Genomic DNA, 19,613 nt, shown 5'->3' on the forward strand with positions numbered 1-19,613 from the left:
AGGGGACACGGGCCACGCTGAAAAGATCACGCTGTTGTATGAAGGTTTGGGGTCCGTTTTTCCAGCATCCCAGATCTAACGAGTTTCTGGGGCCCAGCGTGGCAGCTGGGAGGCGGGCTCGGCCACACGGCAGGGCTGTGCCGGGCCCCATCGCGGACATGGGTCGATGCTCACCTTTGCAGACGAAGCACTGGATGTGGAAGTACTTGCTCTGCACCCGCAGCACCTCCCCCCTGCACACGTTCCCGCAGGTGTTACACAGGATCGCCGTGCTGGCCGGCTTCTCCGGGGCACTGTGGGCAGCCTGGGGCTCCGACACTGTGGGGAAAAGGTGCTGTGTTAGAAAGCGGGACATGCCAGGCACCAGTGGGCAAACCAGCGACTGTGCGAGGACTCGGGGCCCAACGCATCTCCCAGCACAACCCACAGGGCTTCGGGGGACCAGCGGAGGTCAGGTCATGCGAGACCCCGACAGCGGTCCTGACCCCCACCTCTGTGCGCCCACCTCCCAAAGGGCAGCCGATCCCCCTGCGGCCCCGACCTGGCACGACTGTGGCCCTCAGGGGCCTGGTGAGCTGGCCAGTCCTGCTGCAGCCAGGGACCCAGGTCCCCTCTCCTGAGAGTGCAATAACCACATCCTCCTGTGAGCTCGCTTTGAATCCCCTCTGTGCCCTGGGGACAGGGACCTGAATATTGTCACTGTCCCCCTTAGAGCCAGCCGTGACCTAGGATGGCTGAGGAGGCGCTGGAGACCCCCAGAGGGACAGGTCAGGGTGGACAGTCAAAGGGCCTGACTGTGGGGCTCCTGGGGTCTGGGCCGTGCCCGCGGAGGCCGGTGTGCGGGACGCTGGGGCCCACGGCGGGTCTGTGCTCGGGGAGCTCCAGCCCAGGAGTGGCGGCAGCCAGGTGAGGACCAGCTGCAGGCCAAGCGGCAGAGCTGTGGTCGGGGGATGCCTAGGGGCTGGGGACCAGCTCTGTCCCAGCACAGCCTAGGGGCTGGGGACCAGCTCCGTCCCAGCACAGCCTAGGGGCTGGGGACCAGCTCCGTCCCAGCACAGCCTAGGGGCTGGGGACCAGCTCCGTCCCAGCACAAGGAGGCGGTGGAACCGCGGGCAGAGAGCACAGCCCACGACGGAGCCCCAGCAGCCCGACCCACCCCCCACTCAGGACCAGCCCAAGAAGGCACGGCCTGCCTCTGGCCAGTCACCTGGGACACCCCTTGCAGCAGCCCCCCAGCCCCCATCAGAGGCCCCTGAGCCCCCTCTTCTCCACTGGGAAGCTCGCCCACTCCTCTGCCTGCCTCTGGGTCTCCGCCAGGCACGTGACGAAGGCTGACCCCCCCCACCCAGCCAGCTCTGAGCAAACAGCCTTTGCCTTTCGCAAGCGCGGGTCTCCGCTTAGATCCACACCTTCCAGTCCCACGCTCCCGTCGTGGTCTGGGGTCACCGACCTGAGGCTGAGGCAGGGGCGGGGTGCAGGTGGTGCACCTAGGGGACCCCGGGTGGCAGGAAGGAGTGGGGGCAGTGATGGCATGCTTTGAGCTGGATCCCCCCTCGGAGCCCCTCCAGGGCGTCCCTCAGAAGGAAGGGGGCCGGGGCACGGGTCCTGCTCCCGTCGCCCCAGTGAGGGTTGCCCCCAAGCTGGAACTCCTGTCTCCCTTTCCTGGGCTGACTGAGTTCTGAGGTTTCAGCAGAGGCTGAAAGAGTCAGGGAGCCGCGGGCACCTGAGGCGGGGAGTCCACGGGCCCAGGTACACCATCCACCTGTACACTGCTGCAGCCACAGGGGGGCCCCAGGGAGGTGATGCGGCCCAGCAGACACCCACCACCTGGGATGCCCCAGATACACCACGCTTCATTGGAGAGTTAAGCATATTCATACACACACACACACACACACACAATACACACGCAGAGACACACAGATATACACGTACATACACACAGAGACACATACACACGAGACACACATATACACACAGATAAACTTTCACAGAGACACAGATACACATACATACACACACACAGATACACACATACACACAAATACACATACATATACACACACAGACACACAAATACACATACACACACAGACACACAAATACACACACAGACACACAAATACACACAGACACACACAGAGGGACGGACATGCACACATGCACACACGCACATTTACAAAATCGCTGAACACCAGCACTGATTGAGTATCAGCCCCAGAAGGTCTCCTCATTCTTGTAAAAACGGAGGAGGTGGCTGTAGACAGAGGAGGACACTTCTCCATCCAGTTTCCAGCCTGCCCCCCAGGCCCACCAGACCCCGTCCCGTCCCAGGAGCCCCGCTCCTGCAGCACAGGGCTCCCTCCTCTGGGTCCCGTCCGCGGTGGGGAGTTTGACCGTGGAGGAGGGCCTGGGCCACGCTGGGGACATCAGGCCTTCCAAGAGGAGGCTCTGAAGACCCCAAGGGTAGCAGGTGTCAGCTGTCTGGGGACAAAAGCCACACAGCCTGGAGACACAGGTGTCAAAAAGGAGACGATGGGCACAAAAAAATCATTTGGTGTCGCCCTTAGTACCCCAGGCCCAGGGTCAAGGCCTGCCTGCGTTTCCAAGGGCGTCAGGACCAGACGGCAGACTGGACCGTGCAGAGCCCAGTGAGGGCCCCAGAGCTCTGTCTGCCGTCCTGGGAGCTGTGCTGACATTTCCACTCTGGTTTAAGCATCAACATACGATGATCACAGAAACTGCCTCATCCAGTACTTAGTAAAACTGGTAAAAGGGGGCAGAGAGCAAGGATGTCCTGGGCTAGAACTTAGGACTCCCTGTGCGGAACGAGCCATTGGACTTGAAGTTCGAAACCTCAGGCGGAGCCGGCTCATGGCTGTGCAAGGGCAGCCCCAGGGCTCACATGGGGCTGATGGGCCCCTGAGTCACCCAGTCCACACAGGCTAAATCAGGATTTGAGGGCGTGGCCGCAAAGACCTTCAACACTATTATCTTTTCATCCATCACGCATACAAAGGACCATGTGCCTCACGTCTCCATGGATAGCCAGGCAAGGTCTACCCACCACCCACGTGGTGGTGGTGGGGGATGGGTGTCAGAGCCCTGGGCGCAGACTGCCGGGTGCAGCCCAGCTTCACCTCCTACATGCAGTAACCTGGAACTCCCAGCCGTCTGTCCATCTGCCATCCGGCCTCTGCTCACAGCATCTGCCCCAGGGGATGCTAGGACCATGGAAAGAAATGTTCGTCTAGCAAGCAGCCCAGGGTCTGGCAGACCATAAATGCTCAATACACAATAGCCATTGTCATTTTCAAGGATACACAGCCTGACATCACCAGTTTCCTGGTTACTGGAAATACTGTTTGATTTGGGGTGAAAGCTGCTTTAAGAGGATCGTTTTTATGGAAGCACCAACTCTGCCTGCCTGGCGCGTCCTCCACAACCTGCTGGGGCCTCTGGTGGCAGGGCGAGAGCGCAGGGTGCTGCCCCCTGGTGGTGGGAAGTAGACACTGCACAGAGGGGGCCTGTCTGTGCAGGTACCACCCGCGCAGGTGTTCCCTCCAACCCGCATCTGCCCCCTTGGCCCTGGGATCACAGCCTGAGAATCCTGTGGATTTGAGGCGTGGGCCTTATTACCCCTCAGGATGGACTTACTCCTCGAACCTCCTGCAGCTGCCCAATTGGGTGCTTTGCAAAGGGGACTGGTGCTCCCAGCAGCCGGCAGAGCAAGTGCTGTGGTCACTGCTGCTGCCACCCGGCGAGTGGACTGGGGCCAAAGAGCGGCGGCCCAGCTGGTACATGACTGCAGCAAGGAGGGATCGGGACCCTCACGTGGCAGGACAGGACAGGAGTGGGCCCCTAGACAGGGATGCGGCAGTTCTGGCCAGACCTCATTACATCAAGAACTATCAAGACATGAGCTATGAAGCCATCTGAAGGCACCTCAGATGCATGCTACTAAGTGACAGAAGCCAGTCTGAAAAGGCCGCACACTGCGTGACTCCAACCCTATGACATCATCAAAAAGGCAAAACCACAGAGACAGTAAAAGGTCGTTGGTTGTGAGGGGTGGGGAGGGAGGGGTAAGTGGGCGGCACACAGGGGTGAATACACGTCGTTACACGCTGGTCCAAACCCAGAGAACACAACACCAAGAGCGACCCCTGACGGAAACCGTGCACGCTAGTTAATAATAATATAGCAAAACTGGTTCATCAGTTGTAACAAATGGAGCACACACAAACATTACAACAACCTAACAGGCAGATGCTAACAGGGGGAACTGGGGATTTGGGGTGGGGTGTATATGGGAACTCCTTACTTTCTGTTCAGTTTTTCTATAAACTGAAAACTGCTCTAAGAAATAAAGTCTATTAAAAAAAAAAAAACTTAAAAGAGAGAGAGAAACGGAGAGAGACACGAACTACCACACTCCAGACCTAACCCTGAAGGCAGCAGGCTCATTTCTCTACGATTTCTGGATCGGCTGTAACATTTCATTTAACACGTCTCTGACTGCGATGATAATAATAACGTAAAACATAGAGTCAAGTGGTAAAGGATCAATCCCATGGGGCCATGACTACTTAATCCCCCCGAGATAATGAAATCCCAGCCTGGGGAGCCTTGCTGGGAAGAAAAGAACGATTACCGGTAACATCAACACAGAACTCACGTTCACAGTGGAGGGACGTGGCTTCCTCGGGTCTGCCCTGGCGGTCGCTGTGATCCCGCCTCTATAATCCCTCCGGGTACAGTCCTGATCTGCCCCCAGGTACACGAGGCCTGGAAGGAACCAGGACGGCGGCCGGCAGGGCCGGGTTTGGAACCCACCCACCATCCAGGGGCAGCTGCGTGACCTTGAGAGCTGACTGAGCTCTGAGAAGCCTCTGCGTTCACGACTAATTTGGAGGCTGGTCTCAGGAGGCATCATGTAGAACCCAGTGAAGTGGAGAAAGCTTCTGGTACAGTGCCTGACAGGTGCGGGGACCAACAGCTGCTGGCTTAGTCCTTCCGGGTCTCAGAGGCAGACCCGTGACTTGGGGGTGGGGAGGGGCAGAGGCTGTCGGGAGGGGCCACACCTTTGCTCCCTCAGCAGCCTCATCGGCAGCTTGTCCCAGGTTTGTCTTTGGCCTCGGTCTGCGGCTGAGTGGGTGAGCAGGAACGGGGGGCAGCCTGCACTGACCGCAGCTGCCCCCCTCCCTGGCTGTCACCCTGGGCAGGCCAACATGGCCATACAGAGCCTCAGTCTTCCCTTCTATAAAATGGGGGCAGGTATTCCTAAATGTGGGACCCTTGTCTGGGTCAGATGAGAACACACATGAGGCCAGCGACCACCTGGGCGCCAGCTGGGTAAGGCAGGCACAGGAGGCAAGGACTGTGACGGGGTGCAGGTGACACAGTTGCTCCCTCCAGAGAGGGTCTGATGGCGATCTCTGGATCAGTGGGGGCTTCTCGACACTGCCCTCTGCTCCCCAGTGCTCAGCCCAGCTGGGGCCAGTCCTGATGTTCCAAATGGGATCCACCCAAATCCAGCGCTGGGCCTCGCTGGTGCCTGCCTTGGGAAGCAGCCCCCCAGGCACCACTGCCAAGGTCAAGGTCAAGTTCTCAGCTCCATGTCCATCCCGGCGGGCAGACCCCCAGGACACCGGGCAAGAGCGTCAGGGGGCTTGTAGGTTTCTTTACTTTGATAGATGGGGCCTCAACACCCTCTGCCCAGCGAGCTGGGGGAGCTCGCCGCTGGCCGGGTTACCCACCCCATTCTCCCCTCCACTCCATTCGCACAGACCCACCTGGGTGCGGTTTCCCACTTTGTTCATAGTAACTCACCAAGCTGGCATCAGTGAAGACACACAAGCAAATGTGCCATGTGCTCCTGTCGTGGGACCTGGGAGCCAGCTGTGATGCCACCTGAACACGTGTCTGCCATCTCTCCTCCACGGGATCCTCGCTTGTGCAGGGAGCACGGCGGGCCCTGCCTTCTCCTGCCAAGGAGCGTCTGCCCTGGCCCTTCCCGGTGCCCTAACCACGGAAACTGCTGCAGGTCACCTCGACCTCATTCTGACGGCAAAACTGCAGGGTGCTCAGCCGACGCGCGTTCAACTCCAAACACCAAACAGTAAAGCTCTGCTTCTTCTTGTTTGCTGTTCATTCGTCCATTCACCCAACAAATGTCTGAGACCTACTCTGTGCCCGGATTCCACTGGAACAAAACAGCCCCAGCCCTGGCCATCATTTGGTCCATACCACACCCCACAGGAATGGCCTATCACCCCCATTTCACAGATGAGGACATGGCGGCTCAGAGGTGCACGGGGATTTCCCCAAAGCCACGGGGCTGGATTAGGGACTCAGCTGGGGTCCCCCCTCAGGTGTCTGATGCCACCATCCCCTCTGCCACCTGCTGGTCTGCAAGTCCCAAATCACGGGCTCACTTGTTCACCAAACAGGAACAGAGGAGCTGGTGGGCATCCGGGGAGGCGGGTATGCAAACTGGCCAGGCACGGGTGTGGGCAGGCGGCAGGAGAGGGGACATACCGGGCCCAGGGAGTGGGCGTGGAGGGGGCAGGTGCCCCTCTTCTTCCAGCAATTCATCTCATGTCTCACCTCCCAGACAGCACAGCACAGCACACGTCGTTCTGTGGTCCTTGGGGACTTTTTCAACTGTTTATCTCCACTCTCCCTCAAAGGCTCTGCATTTGGTCCTGTCCCTTCTTGAAGGGCCCAGTTAATGCTGGACCCCCGAGCAGGCACTGCTGGGTTGGCCAAAGACCAACAGCCCACGTTCAGCTTGTTTTCCAGGGTTTGCTCTTGAGGCAAATCCACCTTGATATCAGGAGGTGGAGCTCCCTGCACCCTTGGGGATCTAACTGGAACCCATCAGCCGGGGGGCTTTTGTAGAGCTCTCCACCCTGCTCCCTGTGTTATGCAAACAGCTGGCTTGGGGTTTCCACATGTACGACTCTGTTCTACTGTTGAAAGCTTTGGAAGACCGTGCATCACACCCTCTCCTGAGAGTCCCATCTGCCTAGAGCGGCTCCCAGGCTCACCGTTCTCGCCTCCCCTCAGGCCTTTCTTTCTTTTTTTTTTTTTTTGCGGTACGCGGGCCTCTCACTGCTGTGACCTCTCCCGTTGCGGAGCACAGGCTCCGGACGCGCAGGCTCAGCGGCCATGGCTCACGGGCCCAGCCGCTCCGCGGCATGTGGGATCTTCCCAGACCGGGGCACGAACCCATGTCCCCTGCATCGGCAGGCGGACTCTCAACCACTGCGCCACCAGGGAAGCCCCAGGCCTTTCTTTCTAACCGTGACAATGAGCAGAGAACTATGGCGGGAGGCACAGGGCGGTGGGGAGGTGAACCTGTGTGTAGTCAGGGAGGGCTTCCAGGAGGAGGTGACACAAGAGGCACAGGTGCCTTCTGGGACACCAGCAAGCACACATCACTGTGCTCATCTCCATCACAATACTGACCAATTTGGGTGGCCCCTGCCTACTGGCCATCTGCCTCTCTGGCCTGAAGTCCCCCAGGGCCAGGGGCCAGGTCTGAGAAGTGCGGCTCCCTAGGACTGGGTACCAGTGCAGACAGAGCAAGATGCGCTCAGCCAGGCCTGGCTGGGAGGCGGCTCTCACATAGCACGTGGCCACAGCATCCTTGCAGCTAGCACGCCCTCCAGCACAGGGGTCTCTTTAGACTGGTTTTCTAAACATGGAGTTAATGACACAAAGGCCTTAGGGGTTCTGTCTCCCCTGCCCTCAGGATGTCCTCTATAGGTTCAGGAATAGGCCGGGAGCTCCCTTCCCGCCCTCCCAAGCGTTACGTGTTGGAAAACCAAGCCAAATCACACGTCATTACTTCCATCTTAGCCTCCTTAAGCGCTGACTGCTAATTATAACCAGGAGCCAGTAAGCGGCTCTCTGTTGCCACCTGTTCTCACCAAGGCCATCAGTAGCCTGGACCCAGCCAGCCGGCTGTGAGGGTCTCAGGCTGTCCCTGCACTGCCAGACCTCTCTGACTCTTCAGGCACGTCATTCATCTGTCCTCCATCCAGCGAAGACAGCTCTGAGCTCTCTTTGCACTGGGACAAGTTTATTACCTTCTGGGTCTGGTTCCAGAAACTGGTCTTGCCTGCTCCAAATTCAACCAGAGCTGTCCTAGCCAGTTCCCATGAGGCTATCTCGCTTAAATCCCCCAGGCGCCTGGGGCCCAGCTGCTTAGCCTGGGGAGATGCCAGGTTAGACGGCAGGTCAGCTGTCCTGGCCCCCAGCGACCAAGGGCAGAGCTCAGGTGGAGTCACTGCGGGGAAAACCCCAGATTCCTGCTTCATGCGGGGACCCCCACAGCCAGACATGATAACCCCACAGTGACCAGGAAGAGGAGCCACCGTGGATTTCCCAGGAGGCTTTGAAGGTCCAACCAGTGAGGGCAATGGGAGGCCAGCTGTGGGCCAAGGGCTCTGGGTGGCCATTCACCCCTGGGCCTCGCCTATCATCTGTACAGGGCAGCCACAGCTCTGTGACGGAGTGGGGGTCAGACAGACTCTCTCCCAAAGCTGTCCTCAGGGGTCCCAGCGCCAGCTTTGGCTCCCACCATGCCCTCCTGGGGGTGCTGTGCCTGCCCATCGCTGCCTGTGAAAACCCAGCTCAGTCTTCAAGGCCCCCGTCCAGGGCCTCTTCTGTACCGATCCACTGTGTGCTGAGCGTTTCCCATAGCACAGTGATCCTGTAAGAACATGTACCCATTTTCCAGGTGTGGAAACCGAGGCCCAGCAGGTGAGGGGACTTGCCCATCGTCCCCCTGGGTCACGGACTGTGCGACCTCGGACAAGTCAGGTCACCTCTCCACAATGGTGAGTAAGCCTCTGACTCGCAGACGGTAGTCTGGGCTCCCCAGGTGGAGACACCCCTGGAGGCTCCTGTCTGCTTGCCGGGTACCCCTAAAGACCTATGCCGGGCCAGGGAACAAATGACCCAGTTCCCCTGGTCCATCCTGGGCGCTGCTTGCTGTCCCAGCACAATTATTCTATCCAACGTGTCTCAGTTGGGGTAATGAATCCAGGGTCCCCATGCCCACAGTGGCGGTACTGATGCTTGGGTCCTTTTCTGGCAGGTCAGGGTCCCAAGACCCCCCCACGACCGAGAGGTTGGGGGACATTCACGAGGTTAAACTCCACTGACCCCGGGAGGCAGAAGAGTCAGAAGGGATTTCTAGCTGAGCGAGAAGAGCTTGGCTTCTAGATTCCAGCCAACTCAGCTCAGACCCCCGGGGGCCCCGTGAGGTGGGGTAGAGTCCCTGAAGCCCCAGGACTCTTCCTGTCCTGAAGCAAGGGAGCCTTCGGACTCTCAGCCATACAGAGATGGCCATGGGGTCACAAGCAACCCCCCTGAGCCTGAAATGAGCCTTACTCCGGGCTGGGGGTCGGGTGGTACAGGAGGGGTGGCAGGAAAAGGAAAACCAGTGAGCCGCCCTGTCTCCCTCACTCTTAGAGTGTGTTAGCTGGAAAACGCTGGGGGGAGCTCCTACGAGGCCACAGAAAGGAACTCGTCTGTGATGGATTGAACTATGTCCCCCAAACTCACGTGCTGCAGTCCTAGCCCTCAGCACCTCGGAATGTGACCTGATTTGGACAGAGGTGACTGAGTTAAAGTGAGGCCATTTGGGTGGGTCTGGATGCAATGTGACCGTGGCCTTATGAACGGGGAACTAGGGCACAGAGACACACAGAGGGAAGACGGTGTGAAGAACAGGGGGAAGGACGGCCATCTGCAAGCCAAGGAAGCCATGCTGGGAACACCTTGATCTCAGACTTTTGGCCTCCAGGACTGTCCAAGAATAACGTCTGTTATTTGTTACGGTGGCCCCAGGAAACCAGCCCTGTGGGGAGGAGGAGCTGGAGCGGGGCCTGGGACGTGCCGGCTCCCCGCCCCCGGTCTGAGCCTGTCTTCCTCTGTAGTGGGACAGTGACGCTGCCCCAGGCTGGGCTTCTGGAGGCTGGCACGTGGCAGGGGCCTGGCAGGGGTGGTGTGTGCTGGATTGCGGGGGGTCCTTCCAGAGGCAGAAGCTGGGAGAACACGGCAGTGAACAGCCCCCTGGAAGCTCAGGCTGCCCACGGGGGCGCCCAGTCACCTTCAGCTTCAGTTTCTAGCAACTCACAGACTCCTGAAGCTTCTAGCAGCTGGTCCAGGTGCCCTGGCCACCCACGTCCCTGGAGGGTGTTATTTCATCGCCGGAAGAGCAGCCCTTCCTGACCGGAGAGGCGTCTGAGGATCTCATGGGCAGCATTCCGGAAAGTCAGGGCTTAGCGGGCACCTGGGCCCATCCCCTCTCCCCACACACAGGGGGAGCCACAGATGGCAAGTCTGAGGCCAGGCCAGGACCGGGGCTTGGGTCTCTGGGCTCCCAGGCCAGTGCGTGTCCCTGGTGTCACCTTGCCGTGAGCCAGGGCGGCCACCACTGGACCAACAACGTATGCCTCGGGCCCGGCACACAGAAGATGCCCCGTAAAGGTTCCTTAAATCTAACAGGAAACGGGGAATGCATCTGGTGAGTCGGAGCACAGTACAGCGCCCTGCGGGGGTGAAAATTAAGAGTCTGAGTGACAATATCTATAGTCTTTCAGCTCTTGTGCCCGGACTAAGGGCCAGGCACTGCGCTGGGCGATTCCCACCCATGACCCGGGTCACAGAGCTGGAAATGGGCACACAGCACAGCTGGGACTGGAACCCAGGCCTGCAGGATCCCAAGCCCCAGCTGTCTGTGAGGGCTGAGCTAATCCCGCCAGGGACCCTCACTCTCCAGGCTGTGTGCCGTGGGACACCGCAGTGTGGGAGCCCATATCCTACAGATACATATACATAATAACGCTTTCAACGTCCACCCCCGTTGCAGCAGGTGTCACTGCTTCATTCCTCTTCATGTCCAAATAACTCTCCACTACATGGACCCATTCGTCGTTGATTCGGGGCTTGTGTCCGCTCTGGGGTTGTTACAGGTAAGCCGCTCTGACCATCACGCACCATCGCTTTTGTGTGGACACGTTTCCCTTTCTTGCTGGGTCATTCGGTAACTGTTTAACCACTTGAGGAAATGCCAGCCTATCTTCCTGAGCGGCTGAGCCATTTCACCTTCCCCCCAGCAGCTTCTCTGCGCCTTTGCCAGTATCGGTTACGGTTGGTCCTTTTCATCGCAGTCACCCTGGTGGGTGTGAAGTCTGTCTCACTGTGGTTTTGGATCTGCACTTCCCGGTGACTAATGATGTTGAACACATTTTCATGTGCTTGTTCACTATTTGAATATCTTCTTTGGGAAAATGTCTATTCGGAGCCTTTGTCTGTCCATTGAATTTGGTTCTTTTCTGACTGAGTCATAAGGGCTGTTTACATATTCTAGATACAAGCCTGCCATCCGACAGATGATTGGCAAATATTGTCTCCTCTTCTGTGAGCTGTGTTTTCATCCTCCTCATAATGTTCTTTGCAGCACAAGGTGCTTAATTTTGACGAAATCCAATTCGTCTACGTTTTCTTTTGTTGTTTGTGTACATAGTGTCATTTCTAAGACACCACTGTCCCATCCGAGATCACAAAGGCTTAGCCTTACATTTTCTTCTAAAAGTTTTAGAGTTGTTTTTTTTTTTACTTTTAGCTCTTATGATAATCTTACATAAAGAGAATCACATTTCCCTCACTGCTATTTTTATCACAAGATGCCGTTTTTTCATCGGTGAATCGGGAACAACAGTGCGTATTTCACCGGGTTTGTGCAATTTTTAATATTATATTGTTTTGCCCTTTGCCCATCATCTGGCGAAAGCACGGCAGGGAGTGAAGGGCATTGCGCTCTCAGCTGAGCGGGGAGACCTGCCCAACCACCGCATGGAAATTCCATTTGAGAAATGAACATCGTCACATGTCTCAGCTCCTGGAATCTGCCGCTATTTTCAGAACAATCCAGTACACTGAGCAGGTTGGGGGATGTTACCTGACCCCCAAGCCAACTGGTGCCCTAAGTCCTGGAGTGAGACCTCCACGGGGGGCTGAGCCTGGCCAGGCCAGGGGCCACCCACAGCTACACGCTTTGGTGGGACAAAGATGGAGGGTCTGCGATGCTGGTTCACAGCACCCTGGGAGGGAGGAATGTAATCACCCCCATTTTACAGAGGGGGTCCTCGAGCCCCCCCGGAGTGGGGAAGCACCCTGATCAGGGCCAAAGTGAGGTCAGGCCAGAGGCAGGGCTGGAAGCTTCACTGGTCTGGCTTCAAAGCCACTGCTGCTGCCCCACCCCAGAGCTGCTTCCTTCCATAAAAATCTCCTGAGTCTCTCCACGTGTGGGATGCTGACGGGGACATATGGACGACGGGTCCCGGATCCTGCCTCTGGACAGACTCCACAGCCAGACAGGAGGACGCCAGTGAGGGCAAGGCTCTGCTGTGGCTGCCCAGAGAGGAGGGGTCCGCTGGGCACCGAGCCTCGCGCCCGGACGGAGGCTTAAGGACCAGGGAGCATTTCAGCCTGGAGGCTGGACCCCGGCTGGAGCCCCTGCACACCTTGGGCTCACAGAGGCTCCACCCACCTCTCTGCTTCTGGGGGTCCAAGCTCCTTTCCCTGTCCCTCCCCCTCCCCTCCGCCATCTCACTCTCCCACCCCGACCCTGCCCCAGAGCGTTCTCACCTGTCAACAGGTGGGGTTTGAGTGGATTACAAGTTACTTATTGTTTCCGGCTAACTAGCCTGATGGGCCTGTTCTTTGCGTCAACGCCGGAAGGACTGAAGTCTTACGATATTCCTTAAGGCCGGTTTCTCAGCCTCGGCCCAACTAACGTTTTGGGCTGGACCCCTCTTCTGTGGGGCCGCCCTGTGCACTGCCAGAGGGTGAGCGGCGTCCGTGGCCTCCATCCCCCACGTGCCTGGGGCACCCCTACCCCCGCCAAGCTGTGACCATCAGAAGTGTCTCCAGATGTTGCCAAAGTCCACCCGGGGAGCAAAGCCACCCTCGGTCGAGAACCAAGAACTGCCTTAAAGGAAAGAAAGGGAGGGCGGGAAGGCGCAGAGGCCGAGGGCCCAGGGACTCGGCCAGACTACAGGATCCCGCTGCAACACTCCCCACGGTGCAACGCCGGACCAGACCCTCCCCTTCCCCCAGTCTCAGCTTGCTCATCTGTAAAACGGGTCACTGCACAGGGCTGTCATCAGGAGTTCACGAGAGAGTCCCTGAGGCCGGGCATACAGTCGGCGCGCGTGAGCGCCGGTCCTCTGTGCCTTTATAAACAGAGGCAGAGCTCACGCTGCCCCCCTCGTGTTGGACCCCGAGCTTATTTGGGGGACTGGAGACTTCTAGTTAGAAAAGAAGCCATCCTCTTGGGCTGGTGGTCCCAGTGGACAGGGCAGTGTGGGCCTTACCTGTCCCTCCTCCGGGCATCCCCATGGACGGTGGCCTCCACCCGAAGGGCCAGGACCCTGGAGGCTGCCGGCGGCAGCTGGGCGAGGGCTCGAGCCTCTGAGGCCAACATGGCTCCAGAGGGACATGCCAGAGGGTCACGTGGCAGCTGCCCACCCTCATGCCCGAGGAGGGACGGGCCAAGCCCTTCCCAGCACACCGAAATAGACTCCCACCCGGCTCCAGAACGCACCTGTTCCCGGGCGTCCGGGAAAGGGACTTTGCAGAGGCAGTGGGGGAGGGACTGGGGGAGGGCCGGGACCATCCACTGTCCCGTGTGCCAGGCGCAGCCCACAAGCCCTCCCAGCACCTCCCAGCCAGTACCCGTGTCCTGGGGCTGCCTGACAAAGCGACAAAGCCCCACAAGCTGGGGCTTCATCAGGAGACATTTATTCTCTCCCAGCCTGGAAGCCTGAAGCCCAGAAGCCCGAAACCAGGGCGTAGGCAGGGCCACGCTCTCTCAAAGGCTCTGGGGGAGGATGCTGCCCTACATCGGCCAGTTTCTGGGGGCTTGTGTCCACATCACTGCCATCTCCGCCTCTGTCCTCACATGGACGTCTTTTCTCTGCACGTCTCTGTGTGTCCTTTTCTGTCTCTTATAAAGACACCAGTCACTGGGTTCAGAGCCCACCCTCTTCCAGGATGACCTCATCTCCATCCTTATGCTAATTATATCTGCAAAGACTCTAGTCCAAATAAGGTCCCAGGTGGACCCTATTCCAGGTGGACATGAGTTTGGGGCCGACCTGCTTAACCCACTCCACGGCCCCAGCGTGCCAGAGGGGAAACTGAGGCTTGGGAGACCAACGGGAGGCCGCTGGGCATGGAAGGCAGCACTGGGGTCCTGCCCGGGTCTGGCTGACAGCCTGGTCCCTTAGGTGACCCCTGTTCTCCTTGGTGCCCCTCTGCTAGGCTCATCTTTAAGATCTCCTGGGGCAGAGATGCGATGTGACCTGTCAGCTACGTGAGCAGGAAGCACCGCCTTGCCCCCAGCGCCGCAGAGTAGAACCCGCAGGCATTATCCTGGCTAATCGTGCACGTGATGGGTGCGAACCGAGCCTAGTGAACCCGGGCCGGGACCCCACAGCGGAGAGGCTCCGGGGCCACGCCCTCCAGCCCGAGTCACATTTCCCACCACTCTGCCTGCCGAGGCCCTGGGTGGGCCGCGTCACCCCTCCGCCAGCACCCAGCAGAAGATACCTCATCCCGTTGGCTCTGAAGGGTCGGAGCAGGAGCTGGCAGCCAGCGGGGACTCTCCTGGCCTGATCTGACTTTCATGACTCACCCTGGTCTGAAGCTCTCCACCCAGCGGACAGGGGATGGTAACCAGTACCCCTGCAGCAAACCCCAGGGCAGCAGAGCATCACCGCCAGGCCCACGGGTCCCGCAAGTGGGGACAGATGATGCATCCCAGGCAGAGAATGGCAGCCCCTCGCGCTTGTAAGTGAGAAGAGTTTCTCCAATCGTTCATTCTGCAGCTACCTACGCCCTGCGGCCCGTGCCCAGCTCAGGGCAGAAACGACAACAGTGTCGGTGACAATGACAGCAGTCCCCACCCAGCAAGTCCCATACACTGCACCACACCTGAGACAGGAACTGTCACGTCCCTGCTTTCCCAACCTGAGAGTCAGACGGGGAACGAGGGGCAGCACGGTGGGCGACCAGGGCCCGATCGAGGGTAACGCAGAGCGAGCTCCCGGAGGGTCGAGGGGATCCCTTGGAGGAGAGAACCCCGGGGATTCAGAGGCCAAGGGGCGGCTAGTTGCTCAACAGCTGGAAGGGCGAGCCAGACAGAGGGAACGGCCTGTGCGAGGTTGGAAGGGGGGCGAGGCCAGTCCACATTCCCGGGAGGACGGGCGCCCTCGGCTACATGGGGCTGGGGTGGGAGGTGGGCAGGGGCCAGGGCAACGGACAGTCCATCGCAAAGCATGGGTGTCCCCTGAGAACGAGGGAGGCTGAGGGTTTGCCCAGGCGTCTGAAAGAATTGTAGCAGGAGGAGCCGTGGGTACCATCCATCCACTGGGCAGGTGCTGCTTCTGCTCTGGAAACAGCACGGCACTGGGCAGTCACAAGGACCCTCGGAAGGACCTGCTCCCCCTCCCACGAGCCCCACCCAGGACAGCGTGGGCGCGAACCTCAAGCCCGCTGGCTCCCTGGGAGAGCGCCCGGCAGGGGGCCGGCCCTCTGCCTTTGGGCCACACTTCCCCAGGGCCGGCATCCCCCCGACCAGGGTCCCCCACGGGTCCACCTTGGCCGGAGGCCAGGACACCTGTGCATGGGACCATCTGCCACAACACTGCAAGAAGAGCCTCCCAGGAGATGGGCACGGTGGCGTAGGGGCTTCTTGGCCCCTGGGACCCTTGGGTAGAAATCAGCCCAGGGCCTGGCTCGTGCCTCTCCAGGCGTCTGCCCGACCCTCAGCTGCCTGCTCTCCTCCCCTCACACCAATGCCCCCATGGAGCTCAGCTCCCACCGCACCTTGCTCCCCTATCTGTAGTGGCAGCCGGGCCCCTGGGAGGCTGCCCCTGGCTCGTGGGGACCCCTCCCCTACCCACAGAGGTCCAGGGGTCCAGAGACCCATGGCCTCCTCTCCCATGGCCTCAGGTGGTTCCCAGGGCCGAGGGGTGGAGGGGGCGCCTGAGCCCTGCCCCTTGCCCGTCGGTTCTGGGCGGAGGGGACAGGAGAGGCAGCGTGGCCAGCACCCATGGGGAGGCATGGCCGTGGCGCCCGGCCTCGTGGGAGCTTCCTGCCCCATGACCTCTCCAAGGTCCCCGGTGTTGTCTGAAAGCAGAGGACCAGGACCCTGAGGAACTCACGCTAATTTCGGATCTGCACGTCCCATCCTGGGGCCGTGACTGGCTGGGGCCGGGGAAGCAGTCCTCTTCCCTCCTGGGCCCTGCGGGATGAGCCCCTCTTCTCCTCTGAGGATGCGGTGGGAGGGGGTGAGGCGAGATGCTGTTCCTGCCCCACCTGGAACCTTCCGGACTGATTCTCAGGAAGAGTCGCAGAGAGGCAGAGCCAGGCCCTGAACACCCGTGAACGCCAGGGTCAAGGGCACGGGGGATAGGCACTGGGAGCCAGGTTCTCTGCCCCCGGCCAGTGGCTCCCAAACTGTTCCAACATCAGCGCCCAGAGAGAGGGGTACACCGGGCAGTGGCCCCCAGGCACAGGTGTGCACACCTGTGGGATGAACTGAGTCCGGGCTCCCCCTGCAGCCTTACCCTCGCCAGGGTCTCCTCCGGGGGAGAGGGTTCTTCCAGTCCCATAACTTTGTGCTGGCCCACGCGGCTGGCTTGGCCATGGCATGCGGGTGGAAGCGACAATGTTCCAGTTCTGAGTCCAGGCCGAAGGCGGCTCCCTCTGCCCTACTGTGCTTCTGCCTCCTGCTGGTCCCAGGAGGAGGGTATGAGATGGGGCAGAGCCACCCCCACGGAGCCGAGCCTGGTGAGCTGAGCCCCGGCCAGCCCGCAGGCCCCCAGCCAGGATAACTGATTGCCGAGTTCTGCCTCTGCGCTTTGGGGCTGTTTGTTCCAAAGTGTATTTGTTTCTTGTAGCTGCGGTAACAAACCAACACAAACTGGTAAGACAACAGTTCTGGAAGCCAGAAGTCCACAGTCGGTACCACTGGGCTGAAATCCAGGCGTCTGCAGGGCGAGGCTCCCTCTGGGCTCTGCGGGAGGATCCTTCCCGCCCCGTCCAGATCCTGGTGGCGGCCGGCATCCCTGGCTCACGGCCGCATCACCGCATCTCTGCCCCTCCCCCCACCCCATCCCCTTCTCCTCTGTGTGTCCGTCTGTAACCTCCCTCTGCCTCTCTAAGAGTCACTGTGATGGCATTTAGGGCTCACCCAGATAATCCTGGATAATCTCCCCAGCTCAGCGTCCTCACCTTAATCCCATCTGCAAAAACCCTGCTTTTCAAATAAAGCAACACTCACAGGTCCCAGGATGAGAACATGATGTATTCTGGGGGGCCCGTTTTTCAGCCTACCACAGGCAGCAATAGTTTATATGATATGTGAATACGTAACAGATATTTCTCACCAAACAATACCTAGTAGCCTTACGACTCGGGATGTGCTCTGCTCTTCTTCTATCTTTTCTTTTCTTTTTTTTTCCTGGGATGGGTCTGCTATCTTGCATTCAATTCAACCTCTTACGTAACAAAGTCTTCTGTGACCCACTAAACTGATTTCATGCCCACAAATGGGTCGCCACCTGCAGTGTAGAAAGTTCCAGCCTAACTTCCACACCTGTACCCCTGCCAGGGTGGGGGACAGCGAAAGTGATGATGATTTAAAGAAAGGAGAGAAACGCAGCTCTTTCTGCACACAGAGGGTGGGTGGGACTGACCGGTGCCTGGAAGGACCCCTGAACTCGAGGACATGGTCCAGGTCACCCTGCCCCAAGGAGGGTCCTCCACCTGCAGCCCCCAACAGTGGCCTGCACCCTCCGAGCGGGCCGGCTCCTCAGGTGACTTGAGAAGGGGCCAGGACCAGAAAGGCAAGGGGGGCGTGGTCGCAGGTGGCTTCGGCGGCTCCACTTGCTTCCCCAAGCCCCTGACTCCCCCTCCTCCTGGCAGACCCCCTGCTCCACATTCCAGAACCATTCTTCACCCCTGACAGCCCCACACCACGTCCACTCAACACTGTGCCATCACTAGTTACGCCCACTCACATCTTCCTTTCTGAATGCCTCTTAAAAGATGAGAAACAAATGAAATCGAGGACCTGGAAACTTTACGACAGATGGTATAGATTTTCCAGGTGGGTTTAAGGCAAGGAAGACACTGGCGCTTTCTCAGGGGCATAAAAAATTAGGTCTGAAGGGATCTGAGACATCATCCAGTCCCTGGGCAAGGATTCCTAAGAGTCCAGCCGGGCCTCTCCTGAGCACTCAACCCCCAGAGCCAGCGGCGTGCTGGACGCCGCCACCTGGAAGCCCCCCAGGAACCTCAGAGTCAGAAAAGAGAATGTCTGGCTTGTTGCCATCCTCCCTCCCCCACCTCTCCCCACCCTCCAACAGGGCCACACATCACACACCAATACCCTCACCCAGCTGGCTCCCCTTGTGCCACTCAGGCAGACTTGTGTTTGCAACCGGCTCCATCTCTCACTAGCTGTGTGACCTTGGCCCAGCGGCTCTACCTCTCTGGGCCTCAATTTCCGATGTATTTAATGGGGGTGCCTGCCTGCTGGCTGCAGGGAGACCAAACAAAATGATACGTGTGAAGGGGCCAGGCACCTCGCCTGGTACCTGATGGGCACTTGGTAAGTGGCATCTTTCTTTCCCAATTCCTAACTGTATGAGATTCCCGTGGCTGCTGGGACAAAGGACCAAAACCCGAGTGGCTTAAATAACAGAAATCTATTCTCTCCCAGTCTGGAGGCCGGAAGGCCTAAATCAAGGTGTCAACAGGGCCGTGCTCCCTCCGGAACCCGTAAGGGAGAATGCTTCCTCGCCTCGTCCAGCTCCCGACGGCAGCCAGCAATGGTTGGTTGAAGAGCCCTTCAACCGCTGCCTCTGTGGTCACGTGGCCTCTCCTCTGTGTCTCTCTTCCTCTTCTTATCAGGACGCCCTACTCCATATGACCTCGTATTAACTAGTTACATCTGCAACAACCCTATTTCCAAATAAGGTCACATTCACAGGGACCAGAGTCAGGACTTCAACATCTCTCTTTGGGGACACAATTCAACCTAGAACATGGACTTTCCCATCGTCACCAAAATCATCCGTCGTCTCGGAACAGCTAGCACGGAACGTCGGCGTTGCCGGTAGCGCTTTCTCCCTGTACCTCATGGGGCCTCCCCTTCTCTCTGGCCCCTCCCACCCACCCCTTCTCACCTGGTGGAGACCCTGTGCCCCATCACTGGTCCTCCCCGCCCTGCCAGACTGACCCCCGGGTCCCCAGCACCGAGCACCACCTCCGGGGGCTCACGAGGCCTCCCAGATTGAGACCGAACTCCTTGTCGCAGACACCCAGCCTGGCTGGACCGCATCCTTTCAGTCCGCTCTTCTTGCCCCTGTCCACGTGCGGGAGCCGTGCTCACGAAGGGCCACACCGTGGGTCCTCACAGCATCTGCAGGACCATCTGTGACGTGTATGCCCCCGAGACAGTAAGTCCAGGGTCCCCTAAGGCAAAGGACAGCAAGGCCCCCAAGGTATCAGCCAGGAGG

General features: G+C 59.1%; 1 protein-coding gene across 27 annotated transcripts in view; it reads right to left on the reverse strand.

Moving 5' to 3' along the window:
• The window catches only part of ABLIM2 (actin binding LIM protein family member 2), a 151,597-nt gene that overhangs the window by 110,243 nt on the left and 21,741 nt on the right, over nt 1–19,613 (reverse strand). For 4 of the 27 annotated variants that reach the window (XR_007477068.1, XR_007477069.1, XR_004480832.2 and 1 more), the window contains exons 1-2: nt 16,656–17,061; nt 175–318 (exon numbers count right to left, since the gene is read on the reverse strand). Coding sequence is in view for 2 of the 27 variants with exons in the window: in XM_033419482.2 (XP_033275373.1) it covers nt 175–318; nt 16,656–16,740 (229 nt within the window). In the remaining 25 variants the exon portion in view is untranslated. Of the gene's footprint in view, nt 1–174; nt 319–13,397; nt 13,775–16,655; nt 17,062–19,613 lie in introns of those variants that run through there. The other 23 variants (XR_007477074.1, XR_007477067.1, XR_007477077.1 and 20 more) reach the window with 15 other exon arrangements.

Source organism: Orcinus orca, chromosome 4 (genome assembly GCF_937001465.1).
Source record: "Orcinus orca chromosome 4, mOrcOrc1.1, whole genome shotgun sequence".
NCBI lineage: Eukaryota > Metazoa > Chordata > Mammalia > Artiodactyla > Delphinidae > Orcinus > Orcinus orca.